This window comes from Panulirus ornatus, chromosome 43 (genome assembly GCF_036320965.1).
Source record: "Panulirus ornatus isolate Po-2019 chromosome 43, ASM3632096v1, whole genome shotgun sequence".
NCBI lineage: Eukaryota > Metazoa > Arthropoda > Malacostraca > Decapoda > Palinuridae > Panulirus > Panulirus ornatus.
Window position 1 is genome coordinate 23,300,738 of NC_092266.1, and position 20,208 is coordinate 23,320,945.

Genomic DNA, 20,208 nt, shown 5'->3' on the forward strand with positions numbered 1-20,208 from the left:
ACACACACACACAACACTAAGCTTGTCCTCGGGTTACGGTGAAGTGCACATCCTGACGTGGGAAGGACCTGGCGGTGGAGGAGGTGAGGAGGGGTGGAGGGGCGGGGGGGGGGGGGGGTGGGACATGCCCCCCCTCCCCCAGCCCCCACCACGGAGCTTGGTAATTAGTGGAAGTCACAGGCAGGCGTTTGTTATCTCGTCTGTGTGCGTGTGTGTCTGGTTCCGTAATACGCTCTACAGGCCCCAGCAGCAGCGGGAGGAGGCCCTCTCGTCTGTTACCCAGTGGGTTTCAACGTTCCCTTGTCTCGGCTCTTCCTGCCTCTCGTCTGAGAGGCAGTGTTCCCTCAGCTGGGTAACCTTTCCTCTCTTTTTTGAGTATTTTCTATGTTTCATAATTTGGACTGTAGTCGTCTTGTGTTCCCTTGGTGGGTAGTGTGTCTTTCCTTTTGTGTCTCGTCCCCTCATTCATTGTCCTCTCGTTTAGTGTCTCCATATCAGCTGTCCCGTACTTTAGTGCTCCCTCGATTATTGTCTCTTCGTCCAGTGTCTCCCTGTTTAGTGTCTCTCGTCTTGTGTCCCCTCATCCAATGTCTATCGTCTTCTATCCCTTCATTCACTGTCCCCTCATCTTGTGTGTCCCCTCCATGAATTTGATTCAACATTCTTAGTTGTTGAAACAAATTAAAAACAATATTCATCAATTTCAGTATACTTACACTGACACCATTTACGTATGTATTGATTATAGGCTCGTAAGAGAATGAAGATCAAATGATATCCAGTTCAAGAACAGAAGGTTAGATGATTTTGTTCATATTTGTAGTTCAAGGGTAAATGAATGTATATTCTCTAAGATACAGAGAACGAGCAAAAGCCTTTCTTGATTAAAGAAAACGAAGTAGACTAATTTTAAGGGTTACTAAAGCATTTACATCGTCGGCGTCACCGAAAAACTTGTGGGAAACTGTTCGATGTTGCGATGGTAAATAGATAAGGGAAATATGAATCAACCTATTTATGCAGGATAATTGAGAATTTACAGTACAGAAAAATCACCAATTGTAGTTTTAGCGTCGTAACCGTTCCATAAATATTGTTTCTGGCTTGACAGTCATTCGGGTATGATTTACAAAAATTAGTGAAGGGAAGAAACAAATCGACCATAGTCGTTAGAAACGCAAAATGTGTGTTGGATGGAAAACTTCAATAACGGAAGAGAGCAATAGGTAAGAGGATAGGTAGTTAACAAGTATAGATACCGAGTGTTATATACACTCGGTATCTGTACTTGAAGTAATGTGAACCTGTATTTGTTCCTCGTCGTATGTGTTTGCTGTATGTATGTATGTACTTAGTTGACATGAAATCATTTATAATGACTGTAACTTAATAAGTGTCTGTCAATTATGTTTAACACAGTATTTGTTAAATGAGGGAGGGGATCCACTACTGGGAAATGGAGTCCGCTGTTAGGTTGGACACTTACAAACGCTCAATTTCTAGAGGGACACACTAATCACGCAGCTCATTGGACACTTCAGAGAAAACAGTTCACCCCACATGGCTCTAGATCAGTAATTTCTTTGCCTAAACAGCTGCCAGAGTTTAGAACCTGTTATTGAAGTGCGTTTGACAATGCCCTGTCACGCTTTCTGATGGAGATGGCTTATAAAAACTTTGTCGAAAGGAATCCTTTGTTTTTTTCTCTGGATAAATGCAAATAAAGTATTTATCCAATACCAAGTGGAGTCAGATTATTCTTGAAATAGCATGATTATAATGAAAAGATCAATAGGAGGCAACGCACAGAGAATACTGCCATCTATGGAGTAGTTTTGCTACTAAAATCACCGTGAACAGGTTTTGGTCAAGATTTCTCATCTGGCTATTATTCTCACGTCTTTTCTGCGGACCCTGGGAATTGTGGGTAATATTCTCTGCTCAGCTGGTCTTGGGGAATCACATCTCAAGAGATATTCGTAAGAAAAATGGCCTCGAAAGTAATGAAGCCGTCTCTCCTGAGTAACTTATCGGTGAGTGGCAGAAAGCTGGGACGTGGGGAGCATGGGCGGCCAGCCAGAAACCTGAGGATAGGATGAAGATGGGTCATGAAGTGGCCGGCTTATATAGCAATGAGTAAACAATGCTGATCGGCCAGCTGATTTTGACCTCTTTTCCCAGTGATATGAGTGGGATTGAATGGATAAATTCAACACGAAAGATATTTGCTGTTTATAGAATGTATTACAGTGGTGATAGTTTCAGAATTTCGCGGGCTTATGAAATTTGTGTTTGTGATAGAATTTTGTCTGCTCTAGGTATGTGAAAGTAATGATTTTAGGCACTTTCTTTGGGAAATAAAATGTTTTGAAATCCACATTTTCCTTTGTAAACTTGTTAAGGAAGCTTTGGCTGGTAAAATATCCAAATCATTGGTATGCTTACATTTCATTCATATCTTGATAAGATTACGCAATTTGCCGATAAGGGTTATTAACTAAACCTACGTATCCATACTAGCAATAGATATTGAGCTATATTGCTCAGTAATGTTAATGTCATACTCAAAGACCACATAAGGTGTTTGAGTGACTTGTAGCTTTCTATTCTAATCGAATAGGCCATAGAGATGAAGGTTATGAACATTGGGGGATTTGTGGGGGTTAAGTATTTGGTAAAAGTCGAAATTAGTTCTGCACTACTATAAACGTAAGATCTTGTGATTTTCTGCAGTGTTAGTGTTGTGACTGGAGACTGTAATATGATTTGTTGCAGTATGTTTTATTGAATAATGATAAAGTAACGTTAGTATATCAGGGAAGATGTTTGGTTATAGGAAAAGGTCAATATGTCAGTGTAGGGACACCTTCATAATAACTAGGATTTGAAAACAATGCATGTCACTGAAATCCTATGTATGACTCTCTTCAGAGTGTATGCACTTGAACGTGTTTCCATCAGTAGACAAATTGATATAAGTAGAAATTGAAAACAGAATGTGATTTGGAACGCAGCGTATTGTGTTACGATGAGAAATGATAATGGGTGATCTATGACAATCTGGGAAAATGTGGGGTAAGGGAAACACTTTTGGAAATCAGCAAAACTTGCAGAAACCTTGCTGTAACTTCATGTAGTAACCTTAAATCTTAGTCTTTTTTATATCAGTTGTTAAATTTGGAATGTTTTGCTCCCATTTTTTTTCGTTTGCTGGGAAGTTAGTTCACTAAGTGTAAGTACATATTTGTTGTATCGGTATTTGTCATGCTTGGTACTGCATGAGTTTTGACAAACCCCAAGGCACCACACACACACACACCCTCACATGCACACTACTAGTACTAACAAAAAGAATAGGAAACATCTCAGGTCATATGACCTATAATGAAAAACTTTATAAATGGGGTTTTTATGAAATTTCAATGGCTGTGATGTGATAATCAGTTTATCAAAGGGTTCTCAGTGGTTTAGCTGTGAGTTTGATTGGGGAAGACTTTAAGGAAATTAGGAATCTTTGGTACTTTAGAGTTGAATGGAATCAGATAGAACCATGGGAGAAATCAGTCACAGTGTGGTAGAGGAGGCTAAGGTTGTGGGTGCTTCAGAGAGCATTTGCAAGGGATTAGTGTCTTTTTGGGCAAGGATACACATGTATGGTTTATTGGTCCTGACAGTGTTGTATGGATGTGGTCAAGTGCCTTGAAAGAAGAAAAAGGTAAGAGAGGACACACTGGTAATACATGTCTGAGGATAATATTTGAAGTGATTTGGGTTGATTTTTTAAAGAAGGAGTGTTACAATGAAGTGTGGTTGTGAGTGTATTCTGATTTTAAGAAATGGCCAACCAGGGTGTGCTGAAATGGACAAATGGTGAAGGTGATTTAAGAAATATTGATGAAGAGGATGCTTTATATGTGTCAAGTGGAGGGAGCAAGGGGAAGGAGGAGAGATGGAAGAATGGAGAAGAGGAGGCTTTAGGATATTAGGGCCGAAATATTCAAGAGGTTTAGAGACATTCCTGGGTTAGAATGAATTGCAATAATGTGGAATGTTGGGGGCAACTTGCTGTCGTTGGACTGAGCTGCCTTGCAAAGGCAAGAGAAGTGAGGAAGATAAAAAAATTTTAACCACAGTTTCCCCACATCTTCAGTGCCCAACCTCTGTGCAACCAGTGTTTTGTGTTTTAGGATGAGAAAGATTAGTACAGGTTACTAAGTGTAGTCTTAGTTTGTTCTTGTAAGTGCACAGTATTGAATTATATGTTTCATCGGTACATTGTTAAGGTATGTCCCCTTCTCAGTCAAGAATGAGTGGGTAGTCCATGAAAGTGATATGCCGTGATTTTAGCTTAATATCAACTTCCACCTGCAGTGAGGTAAAGTTAAGTTTTTGGATTGATATTGTGTTTTTTAAAGCCACATATAAATGTGAAAAACACTAAACCAAAGAAATCTTTAAAGTGATCACTGTAGGTGGAATAGTTTTACTAACCATAACAATTTCATTTATAATATTTTCCATATTGATAGGATCACCTCATACCTAACAAAAAATTTCCAAGAAATGTATTAGTTATTTTATATCTCAAGTACACTGGGCATGGGATGAAGATGTGTTTGAGTGAACTGAAAGGCTGCTTGAACTGTTACCCACCTCATGTAAATGGGAACAGTGTTAAAGGTGATAGATACATGAATTCCACTTTGATACATATTTTTTGGGCTTCGGATGGTACCATCGGTAATCATGTAGGTAAACAATTGGTAAATTGATTATGAGATGAGAATTGAATTGACTTTCATATTTTATTATCCCTTGATGCATATTGATTTTGGCAGCCCTTCCATTAGCTCCCTCCTCTCTGGAATGCCATTAGATTAGCATGTGAATAAAGTGATAGACTGTGAAGAAATTCTTCAGTGATTTTATCTTTCCAAGGTGAAATATCGTAATTCTAACACCTTGACTATCTCAACAGAAACGTGGCTATGCAGCTCAGGCAGCAGCAGCAGCAGCACAACAGTCAGTGTATACTTTACCCCATCAGGATCCCAAGGTGACAACACTTCCCTCAGGTACAGTTGTAGCATCGTTGGAGAATCATGCCCCAGTTTCACGGATTGCCGTTCTTTTCAAGTGAGTTGCTACTTGACTTCTAATTGAAGATGAAATATATTTTAATTACAAAATATGAAATATCCACTTTTTATAGGTAAAAGATTTTCATTCAGATTGTAAGGGACTGAGCAGTGTTTGGATTTCCGATATCTTCAAAACTGTAGATACAGTACTGATCATTTCTGCAGGGTTTATATAGATTTTATGTCATTTGTATCTTATTTATGTAAGTATATATTCTGTAAAGTTTTTATTTTACGTAACCAAAATTCTTCCTACCCCTAGTTTCTAAGAAGTGTACCAGTAAAATAAGATAATAAAATTAATGAAGTACTGTGGGTTGAACACTCACTGGATACCAACACAAGGGCAGAAAAAAAAATGCCTGAAAAGCATTATTTACTACTGCCTTAAATTCAAATTGTAAACTCATCCATCATTTTGGATGCAAAAAGAATCATGGCTTGTGATCTGGTGAAGTACAGCAAAGCAGCTTGAGTAGATGTGGCGGTTGAATTTCTTAAAAATCTCAAAGGGATGAATGATTGGTTAGTTAGGATTTTCATTGTATATATGGATTATCATGGTAAGGCGGTTGAAAATCATGAATGTGTGTATATTACCATTGTCTAAAGGCACAGAAGGAGCTAAGCAAGGAATTCTACTCCTCTCTGAAGGCTCAGATTAGTGTGTCTGAATGCATGAGGAATGTAACCAGTATGATAAGGGAGAGATAGAAGTATGTTTGAGAAAAGGAACCTGAATATTTAGATCTTGAGTGAAAGAAAGCTTAAGGGGAAGGGGAGGGGGAAGAATGATTTGAGAATGTCCGAGGTGTAAAGTCAGGTTAGTATGAGGGCGAGAGCTAAGGAATGGGTTGCTATTTTGCTGTAAAAGCAGTTGTGGATATGCATGAAAGAGCATAAGGAAGTGAGCCTCAGATTGATGTCTGTTTTTTAAAAATGTTGTGTTACAAGAGGTGGGTGATTTTTGATTGTCATTGCATAAAGACAAGGGAACAGAGGGGATTTTTTTTTTCTTTTTTTTTTAGCTATGATGGCACATCCAACTAAGGCTCAGAGTAAGACCATCTCAGTAAAACCATTACACATGACAGCTAGAGACTGAGTATGAATGAATGTAGCCTTTTTTGTCTTTTCCTGGTGCTACCTCACCAAAGGAGGGGGTAGCCATGCTGTTTCCTGTGGGGCGGGGTAGTGCCAGGAATTGATGAAGGCAAGCAGTTATGAATATGTACATATGTATATGTCTGTGTATGCGTATATATATATTTTCTTTTTCTTTCATACTATTCGCCATTTCCCGCGATAGTGAGGTAGCGTTAAGAACAGAGGACTGGGCTTTTGAGGGAATATCCTCACCTGGCCCCCTTCTCTGTTCCTTCTTTTGAAAATTAAAAGAAACAAGAGGGGAGGATTTCCAGCCCCCCGCTCCCTTCCCTTTTAGTCGCCTTCTACGACACGCAGGGAATATGTGGGAAGTATCCTTTCTCCCCTATCTCCAGGGGAGATAGGGTGCAGTGGGCTGGAAATCCTCCCCTCCGGTTGTACTTTTCCTGAAGAAGGAACAGGGACTGGAGCCAAGTGAGGAGTTTTCCCTCTAAGGCTCAGTCATCTGTTCTTGAACAGTACTTCGCTAAAGCGTGAAGTAATGAGTATGTATGAAGAAGATTGCACACTCACACCAGGACTTTCTCACTCCACATTTCATTTTATTCCAAACACACCCCATCTACCACCCATTGTTTAACACATTTGGCAATCCATCATAAAACTTACTAAATTGAAATATTTTATTCTGAAGTATTCATTTCTTATAAGAAAAGTAATCTTATTGTCGAATTATTCTTCATTTTCCTCAGGGCTGGGTCTCGGTATGAGTCAGCAAGTAACCTTGGGGCTTCCCACATGCTTCGGACATGTACTGGCTTAGGAACAAAGAATATATCACATTTTGCTATCACCCGTACTATTCAGCAGATTGGTGGCTCTCTCACTGCATTGTCTGGGCGAGAGCATTTACTCTATGGTCTGGATGTGATTCGTGATAATCTGTGAGTATCTCCATCTTTCTTGAAGTTATTCTTGCTTCAAAGATGCTGAGGTGTACTAGATCTTTTCTCTGTTATAACTATATTGTTCATGACATATATTGATGTAGTTCCCCCATTTCAGACATGGAACAACTATATTTAAGTCAACTCCAGATACCAAATTATTGTATTTTGCATATCCCATACAATTCAGTATTTACAATGGAAACCACCTAAATAGTAAGGGCTGTTCCATGTCAATGATGACCAGGGTGGGGTCCCCTTAGTGCAATGCTGAGCGGTTCTTAGGAACTGGGTTTAAGTGATACATATAAGTTGTTAACCGTAAAATGGTGGAAGTAATGAGAGTGCCAAGTTTCATTGGCTTGTTAGATTAGTTATATCCTCTTGGAAACAAATGGAAATACTGAAGCATGAGTTCTTTAGTTTTATGTATGGGTAGGTTCTAAATGTCTTTTTATGTAGAGGAATTTTTAACATGAACCTGACATTCATAGGGATGAAGGTCTTAAGGTCCTTGGTGATGTGGCTTCCCACCCTGCTTTCAAACCTTGGGAAATGAAGGACAATCATCGACGCTTTCAGACAGAATTTGCCTTGCTAGACTCTTCTACAGTTGCTATGGAACTTCTTCACAGAGCTTCTTTTCGCAACACAGGTCTTGGCAATTCTGTCTTCGTGCCTGATCACCATATTGGGAAACTTAGCTCAGATGTGGTGAGTTCTTGCTATACTAATTTTGTTTTTAAGTGAATTATGTTGCTTTTTCAGATATTTTTCAATGTGCACTTTATATAGATTACCAAAAAGTCATATTAAAAAGTGGGTGATTGACATGTGTGAATGATTGCCAGATCACTAGAGAGTGACATGGGATTAGTGGAAAGTGAGGAAGTGAGCACAGTTGAATGTGTGAATTAAAGTGGGGTATCTTGTTACAGTTTGGAAAGAGAATAAGCTTTGCTGTAACAACATGTTCCTGTACTTGGACACATGCTGGCAGTAGAGAGACATACTGCGGTTGACCTTGATTTTGCTTGGTAGTTTGGGACTTCAGACTGTCAGAATCACTGGCAGTAAAACTTGATCTTTGATGAGCTATTTTAAGCATAGTCAACCAGTCAGGAATTATGGTTTCATTATACATAAGTAGGTATACCCAAAACTAACACCACAATTTATATTGCACCAGCACAGCCCAGGTAAGTATCACGCGCACTGGAAGCCCCTGACTAATGAACGTCTGACCTCTGAACACCCAAATATATGAGTGAGCTTCAAATAATAGTTTAATTCCTAGTCCAACATAATTATGAACCAGGACTGATTAAACATGCATTTTTGTTATTAGATGTTTTTTAGTATAGTGTTTTTTAACTATCTCTGAGAATATATTATTACATTATAACAAGCATCTATAGATATTTACACTAATTTAATGTGAATTGTTATCATTTCTGTATATTTTCTGACATGAACAAGTCATGAATAGGGTTCAGGGATGTAACCCTTTTTATAAGCATGGAATTCCCATATGTTCAAACAGTACGAACTATATGTTACCAGTATTGTAAAGGATGCATAAAGAAAGAGTGACTGAAGGGATCTATGTGTCATAAGTGGAGGGAGCAAAGTGTAGGGTGAGACTGAGAAGATGTTAGGACAAAGTGAAAGAGGCATATGGATATTGGAGCCTTTACATTCAGAAGTGTAGGAAGTGTGCATGGTGCAGAATGAGTTGGATTGATGTGGTATATATGGAACAGGTTGTTATCCTTAGGTTGTGTTAGGACATACGAAGCATTCAAGGCAAACCATGGAATAGTCTGTGGCCTGAATGTGGTTGGTAGGCTCTGGTTTTGGTGCATAATACATGACAACCTGAGAGTAGATACATTCAAATGAGGCTGTTGTTTGTTCCAGATGCTCAGGCAGTAGAACCAGTTATGTATATAACAAAGATTACTTAGGGTTGAAGGTTTTGTCTGCCTCTTAATGAAAAGATACCTAGCAATAAAGATGGGAAGCAAATTACTCACTGTTCTGATTGTCTGTTAGTCCTCTGCTGCTAAATATGTTCTATGATTACAAATGTTTATGTATAGTAATGGCTTTGTCTTTTCTTACTTGTAACAGTTGAGTAATTATGTAGATTCCACCCATCTGGCTAGTCGCATGGCAGTGGTTGGTCTTGGTGTGGATCACGATACTCTAATCTCCTGTGTAAACAGTCTTGGTGTGCCAGCTGGAGAAGGTGCAGCTGGATTTTCATCTTATGGTGGAGGAGAAATTCGTAAGGAGACTGGAGCAGCTATTACAATTGTTGCTGTTGCTGGTGAGGGAGCCAGGTACGATATGAATCAGTACTTTTTAATTGTTAATTGTTGTAGGTAAATGTATAAGTTTCCAGCAATATATTACTTGCAGTAGCTCTTTTGATGACTTGGATCTATGGTAATTTATTAAAGAGTGTAAAGAATGGAGCTTAAGACTGCTGTGGGTTAGAATGATTGTAAACTATCAGTGATGGATGATTGCTTATGCACATGAAGAAGAAAGTGAGAACTTTTTGGGTGGAGCTGAGAGTGCTCCAGCAATTTTGATGCAAAGGACTGAATCTTAGAGTCAAGATATGAGTTACTGATGTGGCATTTAAGGCTATAAATAGGGCCTCTTTGGTCCTGGTGTAGATGAAAATGGGAAAGAGCTTGTTGCATTGTGCTAATAGAAAATTGATGATTGAGAATTCTTGGTTTAGAAATGATGTATACATAAGTTTATTTGTGTTAGTGGGGTTAAAGGTCTAAGGGGATCATGCAATTGTTGGATGTGAATTGATAGAAAAGAGACCTTTGTGTAGAGACTTTAAGAGAGAGTGAGTGAAGAGTTACATATGGTGCAAGTAAATGAAACGAGGGAAGTAAGAGAGGAGTAGAAGGTATTTTTGGAAGTATTTTTTACATATGCAGATGAAATGCATATCATGGGGTAGGTGAGATGTGGACATCAGAGAAAGGATAGCGATTAATGAAACTAAGAAGTTAGGTTGTGAAAGAGAAGAGAGGTGTCTGGGTGTTATTTGCAAAGGAGGGGTGCAAGTGATTTTTAGATGTAAAAGAAAAAGTGGCATGAGATCAAGAAGAAGGTTCATATTCTAAAAGAGTGGATAAATGAGAGATGGAGTGAGAGAATATTGGCAAACTTTAGGGAGAAAAAGAACAGGAAACAGGAAAGGGAATGGGGGAATCAGTGAGGGTAATAGATGGGGAAGTGCAGTTATAGATCAGAGGGTATTTTTGGATTACAGTAAATTTACATTCAGATGGAATTCATTCTAATGAAATCAGCCTTCTAACAGAACCTTCAGACCTCACCAGACTAAGTTTGGAATCTAATAGACATTGCTGTAAAAATCCATTACATTGTAGATTTAGTCTAGTAAGGTAAGGACCAATCAGACTGAGTTTAGAATGTGATAGAATTGTCCATAACATTCCAACCTTGGACTGAGATACTAAGAATGTGGAGAACACGTAACAGCCTGTTTTACATCGCCTTGGTACATTTTTTCTCTGTTTTATTAGCATACATTGTTTTCTCTGTACTCGTATGCATTTTACACTGATTTATGTTAATTGAATCATGTAGTATTATCATTTGGGCCTTAACTTTACAGAGATAATTTAAGTAGAAATTTCTCATGGAAATCTAAGAGGTTGGTTATATATGACTTTCTTTTCCTAAAATTGTGCTCTCTCTCAGTTTATTTCTTCTCTATGGAAACTAACAAAATTGTGCTCTCTCTCACTTAGCACATTTCTCCTTTATGGAGACTCAACAGAATTGTGCTCTCTCTCAGGTAGCACATTTCTCCTCTGTGGAAATTCATCCAATTGCTTTTTAGTTATCTTTTCCAGAACCTTGCAGACCACACTCATCTGTGAGACAGGACTGTAGTTTAGTGCCTGTTCACTGTCTCATTTTTGTAGTTAAGTATGACTTTTGCCCTTTTCCACTCCTGTGGCATTTTCCCACTTGCCTGTGACATCTTGATCAGTCTTGATCAGTATTTCACAAGATATGGTTGTTGTTTCTGCACACATCTTCAGTGCATGTATTGAAATTTCATTAGGACCATGAGTATTGAATGGGTCATGACCTATCAATTTATTCCCTATATTTACCCTTCCCATTATATGTTGTTGGAATGAGCCCTCTTCCACTATTTTTCTGATACTTATGGCAACCTTTTATTTAAATCCAATCTTCTCCCTTCTTTGCCTTCTATTTCCATCCTTACTATCATGTATCTTTTGGGCAGAACAGGTGAAATGTTATCTGTTTTGTAAGCTTCGTTTCTACCATTCACACAATATCAGGGGTGTGTGTTTATGATTATCTGTTTGTAATGTATGGGGAGGGACTTCAGTGTGTGTGCATGGGATTACCTGTTTGTACAGTATAAGGAAAGAGTTTTACGCTAATGAGGCACCAGCCTTTGAACTTTATCCTGTGACAAGCCTTTGCCTTTGTGCAAGGCCAGCATGTTAAGTTCACTCCAGGAAAATGTAGTTAGAAATAAAGATTCTAGTGAGTTATATGTCTTGAGTGCTGCATATTGGATGGAGATAGTATTTGTTTGTAGACTGAATGCTAGCAACCCATATATTTGTGAGGTGGAAAGAAAAGACAGCAGCCTGAGTTAAGGAAGGAAATTGACAGCCACTGTAGTGGTTGCTCATTGCACTAGTGTCACAGATCCTCCAAAGACCCAGGTAATAATTCCTCCCTGGTTGATGGTTGCTTGCACTCCAAGTACCTGCCTGTCTGTCTTTCTGTGTAGAAACCATTGTATATATGTATGAGTTTGGATTCCGTATTTTGTAAACTATATTATGCATAGGAGTAATTGTGATTAAATTTTTTCATAGCATTGGTAGCAGTGATGCAGCAGCCTTGGCTGTAGCTCAGCATATTCTTGGGGTTGGACCAAACATCAAGTATGGATGTAATGCTGGTAGTGTCCTGTCTCAAGCTGTGGCAGCTTCAGGTGGTATTGGAATGGCATCTTCAATCAATATCAATTACAGTGATACTGGCCTGTTTGGTTATTTCATTATAGCTGATTCTGCATCTGTTCATAAGGTAAGTTATTGTTAAATCTCTTCGAGATGACATACTAGAGAAAAGGATGGTATTTCTGAAGTTTTTAGGATATTGAGAGAAAGAGAAGCCCCACAAATGGCAGGTCCTATCATCATTAGCATGAATGATTAATCATACATACCTGCATTGATGCACACTCTTATAACCTTGGGAGTAGCCTTCAATCTGTTAATTCCCCTAGATAAATATTTACATGAGGCAAACAGATTTTTCAGATGTAAATTGAGGCATCAAGTTTTGAGCCTCTATTTCAAAGCTCCTTGCCTAACCCAGGTGGCTTGCCAAGGATGCAATTTTCAATGATTTCTCCCCACCGTTAGTCATCCTACCGCCATGTCAGTGACAGCACATTCTCATGAGTTTTCTTGGAAGGAAATTTAGGGATTTTTAGTTCAATTTAGAGGACGAGGCAGCTGATGATCCAGAAGTACTTGATAATCTGTCTTTGGATTGTTTGAAGAGTGACTTTATGGACTTATCTCCTCCACTATTGAAGATTTACGAAGATGAGATGTTTCTAGCACAAATGGAGGCATTGCCTGCTTGACCTCAGTAACACTGCATCTAACTGGTGCAGCTGTTAATCTTACAAATTTGTATAATTTTGCCATTTAAAGAGATTATCTCCGAATGCTGTTGATTATATCAAGAAAAGATTTTTATGAGATAAACCAGGATGCTTATCAGTTGTCAACTTTTCAGTGTATATGAAATGAATTTAAGATATGAGCTGTGAGAACCCAATTGACACTCAGGCCTGACTCATGGAATTTTTAGTGCATTGTGGCAAAACTTCTGCACATTGTCAGAGTGATAATAGTGGATGAGGTATACTTTATAAAGTGATTTTTTTGATAGTGGATGAAATGTTCTGCCGTGAATTTTTCTTTTTCATATGAATATCTTTGAAACTTTAAGGTTAAATATGTTTTAAAGGACATGAAAAATTGATGCTCACAGGGTTAGAAAGGAAATGTAAAGAAGTGGGTAAGTGTTAGAAAAAGACAAAAAGCAGATCTTTGTGGGGACCCTTAAGTTTATGTTTTAAAGAACATAAAAAGATTTAGGTTCACGAATTTGGAAAAGAAACTTAAAGAAGGAGTTGAAGGGTTGAGTGTTAGCAGAAGGGAAGGAGCAGATCCTGTGGGGCCTCAACTCCAGTTTTCATGGCCAAGAATGAAACTAGTAGATTTGGAAATACTCCCATTACCATCCTTTCTTGGAGATTTCATCAAGAGATCTTTTGCAGTTCAGCCAAGATATTTTTCTCCCAATCCTGGAAACTTGAATTCCTTTTCGGTAAGAGATTCCTTTACTTGGATCAAGACTAATCTTATTGACATAATTTAAGCTTTACTGTGGAGCACATGTTGTAAGGGAGGTGGCCTCTTCAGAAACCTTTCAGTGGAGAAGATCAGGAAAGGGGTCTCTAGCATTCGTCTTCCACCCTTGTAACATGGTACCTTAGTTTAGAATTGGGGATTTAATTTGTTTGTCTCAGGAGCTTCCTCCACCCAGAGAGTCAGATTCCAGTACACTTCTCATTCATCAGTCAAGGTCTTACCTGAAATCTGAAATTTTTGCCAAGCCCAGCCATCCTCTCCTTCTTCAGAAGACCTAGTCTCAGTTTCTTTTGTGACTTCCATGGGTTAGCACTGCAGTCTATGGATTGTGAGCTCTGAAAGACTGGGTGCAGTTAGGTTGGTGACATCAACCTGGTGTTTGGTTGCTAATTTGCTGAGTGACCCCTTTAGTCAAGCAAAGGCTTCAATAGTCTGGCGATTGAAAAGGGTAAGCGGAAGAGAGCTTTCTCATAATCATAGTGAAAGTACGAGTGAACTTGACCAGATAATCCCCAAGGAAAATCTCACCTTTAAGGGGTGCCACCAAGAGAAAAAGCTTTTCAGTCTTCAAATCTTACATTTATGATCTCGGTGAAATGATTGACCGGCCTTATTATCCTGTTCCCTTCTCGGTAAGCTCTCTCAGACCTGGAAAAACAAAGTCTGTTTGCATTAAAAGAACATTTAAGGACAAAAATTTTCCTGGATGTGTAAAGCAGCCCAGTGACCCATAGTCTATGGGTGTTTGATCCTAATATGTGTTTAGAATTCATTGTAAATCAGGCTCATTTATAGTTACTGTTCCATAGGATCTAGCAGAAACTTAGAGATGGCGAAGTGAGTAGAGAAAATTATAAAGTCCAGTGCTGAGTTAGAGTAAGGCAGTTAAGTTTAAAAGAGGTGCTAGTGTGGATAAAGGAGCTGTAATGTGAGAACAGAAATGTCTAAAAGTAATTAAAATTTATCCTTGCAAAGAAATATGTACTATGCCTATAACAATAAATCTCAACATCTGATTTAGACATTAAAATCACATAAAAACTTTCAGGTATTGGATGCATCACACAAAGCTGTAATGAGCTTGAAGGTGACAGAAGCAGATGTTGCCCGTGGTAAGAACCAGGTCAAAGCCACCATCCTTATGGCATCAGAATCAGGAGGTAAGAAGAAAATTATAATTAAGAAATCAATATGCCACAGATTAGAATGCTTGCTCTTTATGGTTCTATTTTATTAAATGCTTTTACATATTAGCTTACCTTGCCCAAAAAGCCTTATGAGCTATTGACACCCTTATTACCCATTGCTTCTCTTCAAATCCACATTAAACTTTCAATACTTTTTGTGGACATAATACAACAATGTTTGTGCTGTACATAAATTGAAAATATATTTGAGTGAAATAAGCAAAAAACTTATCAACCCCATGTAGATGGGAGTAGAATTAGAGTAACAGAGATGTGGTGACTGCTATAATTTCAGAAATGATCATGTGTGGTTCATCTAGACAACTTAAGAAGTTGCACATTTTTTTTATGTAGATGTATTATCCTGCTGTTGATTCTTTTATGCCTGAGAGGTACAGACTACTAATGGAGTATTTTTCTGACACAGCGGAGAATTTAGAGGACATGGGATTACAAGCCCTCTTAACTGGCCATTATGTTAGCCCAACTGCTGCAGCTGCTGCCATTGATGCTGTTACACCTGCTGCTGTCGAAGTTGTAAGTGTTTAACCACATTTATGTATTTAAGCATAATCCTTTTGATTGCTTTTTTTGTTGGTAAAATACAAAAGAGATCTGTACTGTTTCAACATGATCTTGCAAATGGTTTGAGTAACATTTATTTCTATTTCTCTCCTATCTTGGTTTGTCATGTGAGCATGAATTACTTTATGATATATTGACTAGGACCCTGTCCTTCCTCACAATCACTGAGGAGGCAGCAGTTTACTCGGCTCTTTGCAAACAACTCAATGTTATTTGCAGCCAGTTTGTCTTAAGGGTCTGGTTTTGGTTGATCAGCATCCACCACTGGGCTGCCTTCACTGATCTGCTTCTCACTAGCCATTCTAAGTTCACACATTTCTTGATTTCATGGCCAAAGGGTCTTCCTTAAAATATTGATTTAAAGAAGAGGGCTTTTTTTTGGGGGGCAGCTTTGGTTTTTTATCTTTTCCGATTTTGTCTTTCTTGATTCACAGTTAGTTGTGAGAGTTGCTTTGATAGCTTGTTGGCATTTTTAGTTCATGCATTTTTTGAGTATAGCAAGGTATCGTTTTAATCTCTTTTTCCATCCATTAGAAACTGTTATGGTAAATTTTGGTATAGCTTAAACTAGTTTTATGATTGTCAGTGATTAATTGTTGTCTTTACTAAATCCCACTTTCTCTTCTTCTTTTTAGGCATTAAAGAAAGTCTCAGGAAGCAAGCTGAGTATGAGCATTGTTGGAGATGTTAGTAAAGTTCCATATTTGGATCAGCTTTAATGAAGACAGACAAATAACATGCAGTCATGTTTAGTGAAACATCCGATGATATTACCCTTTGAGTAAAGTGCACACAAATAAAGTGAAAGAGGACTCATGTTGTTGGACCAGATTTTACAATTGTGGCAATTGTTCTTGTTTAGTCTTGGACTACTGATTTTTTGAAATTTTTTTTCCATAAGCATATTTATTGAAAATTAAGAATACCTCTCTTTAAATTACTTAAGTGTATATGCATACTGGAGTTAACATAGAAAGCTCTATAGAGCAGTAGCCAAGACTATTTGGAGTGTCAGGCAACACATTTTGTGTCTGAGGGATGTGTTAGGAAATTTGGAGAAAATTGTTTTATTTGTAAATGTTACCTTTCAGTGAATGCAGCCAACTGTACATAGATGATTTAAGATGGCCTTCAGAAATTCAGAAGTTGTAGATATTTATGCTGCTCACTGTAAAGTCATAATGTATATTATTCCACTGGAATAAATTATATTTAAAGAAATGTATATTATTTCTACTTACCCTGAAATATGATAAATCTAAATGTTTAATCATTAGTGATGTGGATAGGAAATTTCTTAAGGGTAAGTTTAATTGACTCCTTACAGCATATGTATTAGGAGAGCACAGATTTAGGGGAAATACTTGTGTCAGATGGCCTTATATTATCCAGTGGTGATGAAGTATCCCTCCAGGAAAACTCATCAAAGGGATGGCCACAGCAAAAGAGTCACAACTTATCCCTGCCCTTAAATGTCTCCCTTGCATCCACTTTTGCATGCATTCTTCCCCCTTTTCTGTCTCTCCGGTACTCTTGCAGTCTATTTTTCCATGTCACAGTCAGTCTCCCTCTCACACTACCTCCTTCAGTTGTGCTACAATACACTCTCCTTGTAAACTCTATGTTTTGCATTTTTTTCACGTGCCAAAGCCACCTCAAAAGTATTGTGTTTCACCCACTCTACTATCGCACAATTCATTCACTTTGCATTTTCTGCTGCTAACAAATCTCTCATGCACTTTATACATGCATACAGCAAATCCTCAGGCACCTCAACATGATCCATGAAAATGCAAACTAATCAATAACACAATCGCTCTTTTAAGGAATGCAACTGCAGTAGCATTCATTCCAGCCACCTTACCACATTTCATCTTGCTCTTCTTTCCTCACCAACCAGTTTCCATGACATTTCACTTTGTACACCTCCCTGACCCAAACATCCTACTTCTGCCACCCTATCATGAAAAACATTCAAAAGCTCTTCAAAACACTAACTCCATATTCTCCTCATCTCCTCACTACCTGTTTCCTCTTTCTCCTGTTGCTTTCTCTTATACATCTTCCAGTCAATTCACTCCTTCCCTGTAAGTACTGCCCATGTACCCTTCTTTTCTCTTTCATTTGCAACTGTCTTCACTTGGCCCCCCTTCTCTTTTCCTTCTGGAAAGTAAAACAGGAGAGTAGGATTTCCAGCCCCATGCTCCCACCTCTTTTAGTTGCCTTCTATGACACTCAGGAAATATGTGGGCAGTGTTCTTTCTCTCTCATCCCCAGGGATAATTATTATAATCATCACATGAAAATATGTACATATTAGTGGAAAGACAAAGACCACATTCAAATAATACTTTCTTAACATCTTATGTATCAGATTGATAACGAAAACTGTGCAGTGTTCCACCAGTATAGTATTTGCCCCAGACACAAACCTACTGCTCAAGGGGAAGCAGTTCAAAGTTTTTTGAGAAAAAATTACGTTAGGCCAGCCAGCAATATTATCATATCCTGAGGAGGATTTGCAGTAAGATACTTTTACAAGTGATCATATGAACCAACAATTCAGGACAATTAAGTCCCTACAGCAATATAAATGAGAAATATAAATCTAGTGCACCTGGTAAGTTGTATGAGAGAGTGATGATTCACAGGGTAAAGCCATGTAAAAAGTATTGGACTAGGGAGGAACAATGTGGTTTCAGCAGTGGTAGAGAATGTGTGGATCAGGTATTTGCATTGAAGAATGTGTGTAAGAAATACTTGAGAAAGAATATTTGTGTGTGGCATTTATGGATATGGAGAAAGCATATGACAGGCGTGATACAAATTCCTTGTGGAAGGTCATTCGAATATATGGTGTTGGAGAAAAGCTACTGGAAGTTGTGATAAGTTTTCAAAGAGTGTAAGGCAAGTTTATGAGTAGGAAGAGAAGAGAGTGAGTAGTTCCAGGTGAAAGATTGGTCTGCAACAAATATGTGATGTCACCATGGCTGTTTGACTTGCTTATTGATGGGATGGTGAGGCAATGATGTTGGAGAGAGGAGCAAGTATGCAATGCGTAGGAGGTGAAGGGTCCTGGGAAGGGACGCATTTGTTGTTTGCTAATAACGCATCACTGGTAGCAGATTCGAGTGAGAAACTGCATAAGTTGGTGACTGAGTTTGGGAGCGTGTGAAAAAGGAGGAAATTGAAAGTAAGCGTTAATAAAAGCAGTTTTATTAGGTTTAGTAGGGCAGAGGGAGAGGATAGTTGGGGTGCGAGCTTAAATGGGGGAAAATTTGGACGTCAATTTGGGAGGGAACATGACAGCAAATGGAACCATGATAGTGGAAGTGATATATGGTGTGGATGAGAGGGCGAAGGTCCTTCCAGGGCTGGAGCACTGAGGAACATGCAAAGAGAGCTTGTTTTGGGAAGGGTGAAAATGGACATGTTTGAAGATATACTAGTGTCAATGATGTATGGTTGCTTGTAATGGGCTATAGATAAAAATGTGCGGAGGAGGGTGGAGGTATAGGATATAGAATGCTTGAAGACATGGTGTGAGGTAGTTTCATCGAGATAGTAACAGAAGGGTAAGAAGGAGTTACGTTGATGAGAAGAGTGTAGTTGAGAGAGCTGAAGAGGTTGTACTGAAATGGTTTGCAGGTATGGAGGAAAAAATAAAGTGAGGATGACAGAGAGGATATATGGGAAAAATAATTTGACTGGTCGAGGCCTGAACATACAGGAGGGTGAAAATGTACACCAGATCTAGTGAATTAGAAAAATATGTATACAAGGGGTTGACGAGCTGTCGATGGACTGAACCAGGACATGTAGAGCGGCCGGGGGGGAACCATAGAAATGTCTGCAGGGGTCTGGTTGTACATAGAGGGATAAGGTTTCGGTGCATTGCACATGCCAGAAAGAGAATGGAAGTGATCAAATGCATCATTGCTTCGTCTGTTCCTGGCGCTTCTTCGTTAATGCGGAAAACGGCGTTCAAGAAGGAATAATAATGATAATAATAATCTTCTTTCTTTTAAACTATTCGCCATTTCCCGCGTTAAGAACGGAGGACTGGGCCTTTTTTGGAATATCCTCACCTGGCCCCCTCTGTTCATTCTTTTGGAAAATTAAAAAAAAAAAAGACGAGAGGGGAGGATTTCCAGCCCCCCGCTCCCTCCCCTTTTAGTCGCCTTCTACGACACGCAGGGAATACGTGGGAAGTATTCTTAATCCCCATATCCCCATAATAATAATAATAATAATAATAATAATAATAATAATAATAATCATTCATAAGCACATTAAGAGGAAAAAAAGGTCACATGTATAAAGTTGCATGAGGAGACGGCGAAAAAAATGCAAAAGTGATTCAAATAAGGTAGTAAAAAGAGTGTAAAGATTAATGCGATAGATTCATTAGAATGATATTATATGACTTACTGTAAAGTAAGTAGGCGATGTAACAGTGGCAAAAACATGACAAACATTAATCTAACCGCATAAAACAGGATTTACTAAAATGTGTCTCTAGTGTTACGTAAAGGATTCAAACAAGTGATGCACAACAATGTTTAAATTTTGTGCTGCACGAACAGTGGAGCTTATCAGCAAATAAATGAAGAGAAAATATTCAAAAAAAGAAAATAGAAATAATAAATATATGACAATAAGCTAACACCTTTCTAAGTGGTAAGATTTGTCATTCGTAAATTTTTGAAAGTTAAATGTGCCAAAGCGAGCAATC

The 20,208-nt window shown here is 38.4% G+C and overlaps 1 protein-coding gene across 1 annotated transcript; it reads left to right on the forward strand.

Moving 5' to 3' along the window:
• Positions 1-1,858: 1,858 nt before the first annotated feature.
• On the forward strand, positions 1,859-16,694 carry UQCR-C2 (Ubiquinol-cytochrome c reductase core protein 2). Its single transcript, XM_071687266.1, has 9 exons — positions 1,859-2,033; positions 4,979-5,136; positions 7,001-7,192; positions 7,690-7,909; positions 9,329-9,540; positions 12,124-12,337; positions 14,750-14,861; positions 15,316-15,425; positions 16,109-16,694. Exons 1-9 carry the CDS (start codon positions 1,989-1,991, stop codon positions 16,190-16,192), a joined length of 1,347 nt encoding a protein of 448 aa, XP_071543367.1. The 5' UTR covers positions 1,859-1,988; the 3' UTR covers positions 16,193-16,694.
• Positions 16,695-20,208: the final 3,514 nt, after the last annotated feature.

What these genes read in the sequence shown, in the direction of transcription:
- UQCR-C2 (XM_071687266.1), top strand. Translation starts at nt 1,989, where the DNA reads ATGGCCTCGAAAGTAATGAAGCCGTCTCTCCTGAGTAACTTATCG. An exon ending in CGGATTGCCGTTCTTTTCAA is followed by an intron (nt 5,137 to 7,000) that starts GTGAGTTGCTAC and finishes CATTTTCCTCAG; the next exon opens with GGCTGGGTCTCGGTATGAGT. An exon ending in GGAAACTTAGCTCAGATGTG is followed by an intron (nt 7,910 to 9,328) that starts GTGAGTTCTTGC and finishes TACTTGTAACAG; the next exon opens with TTGAGTAATTATGTAGATTC.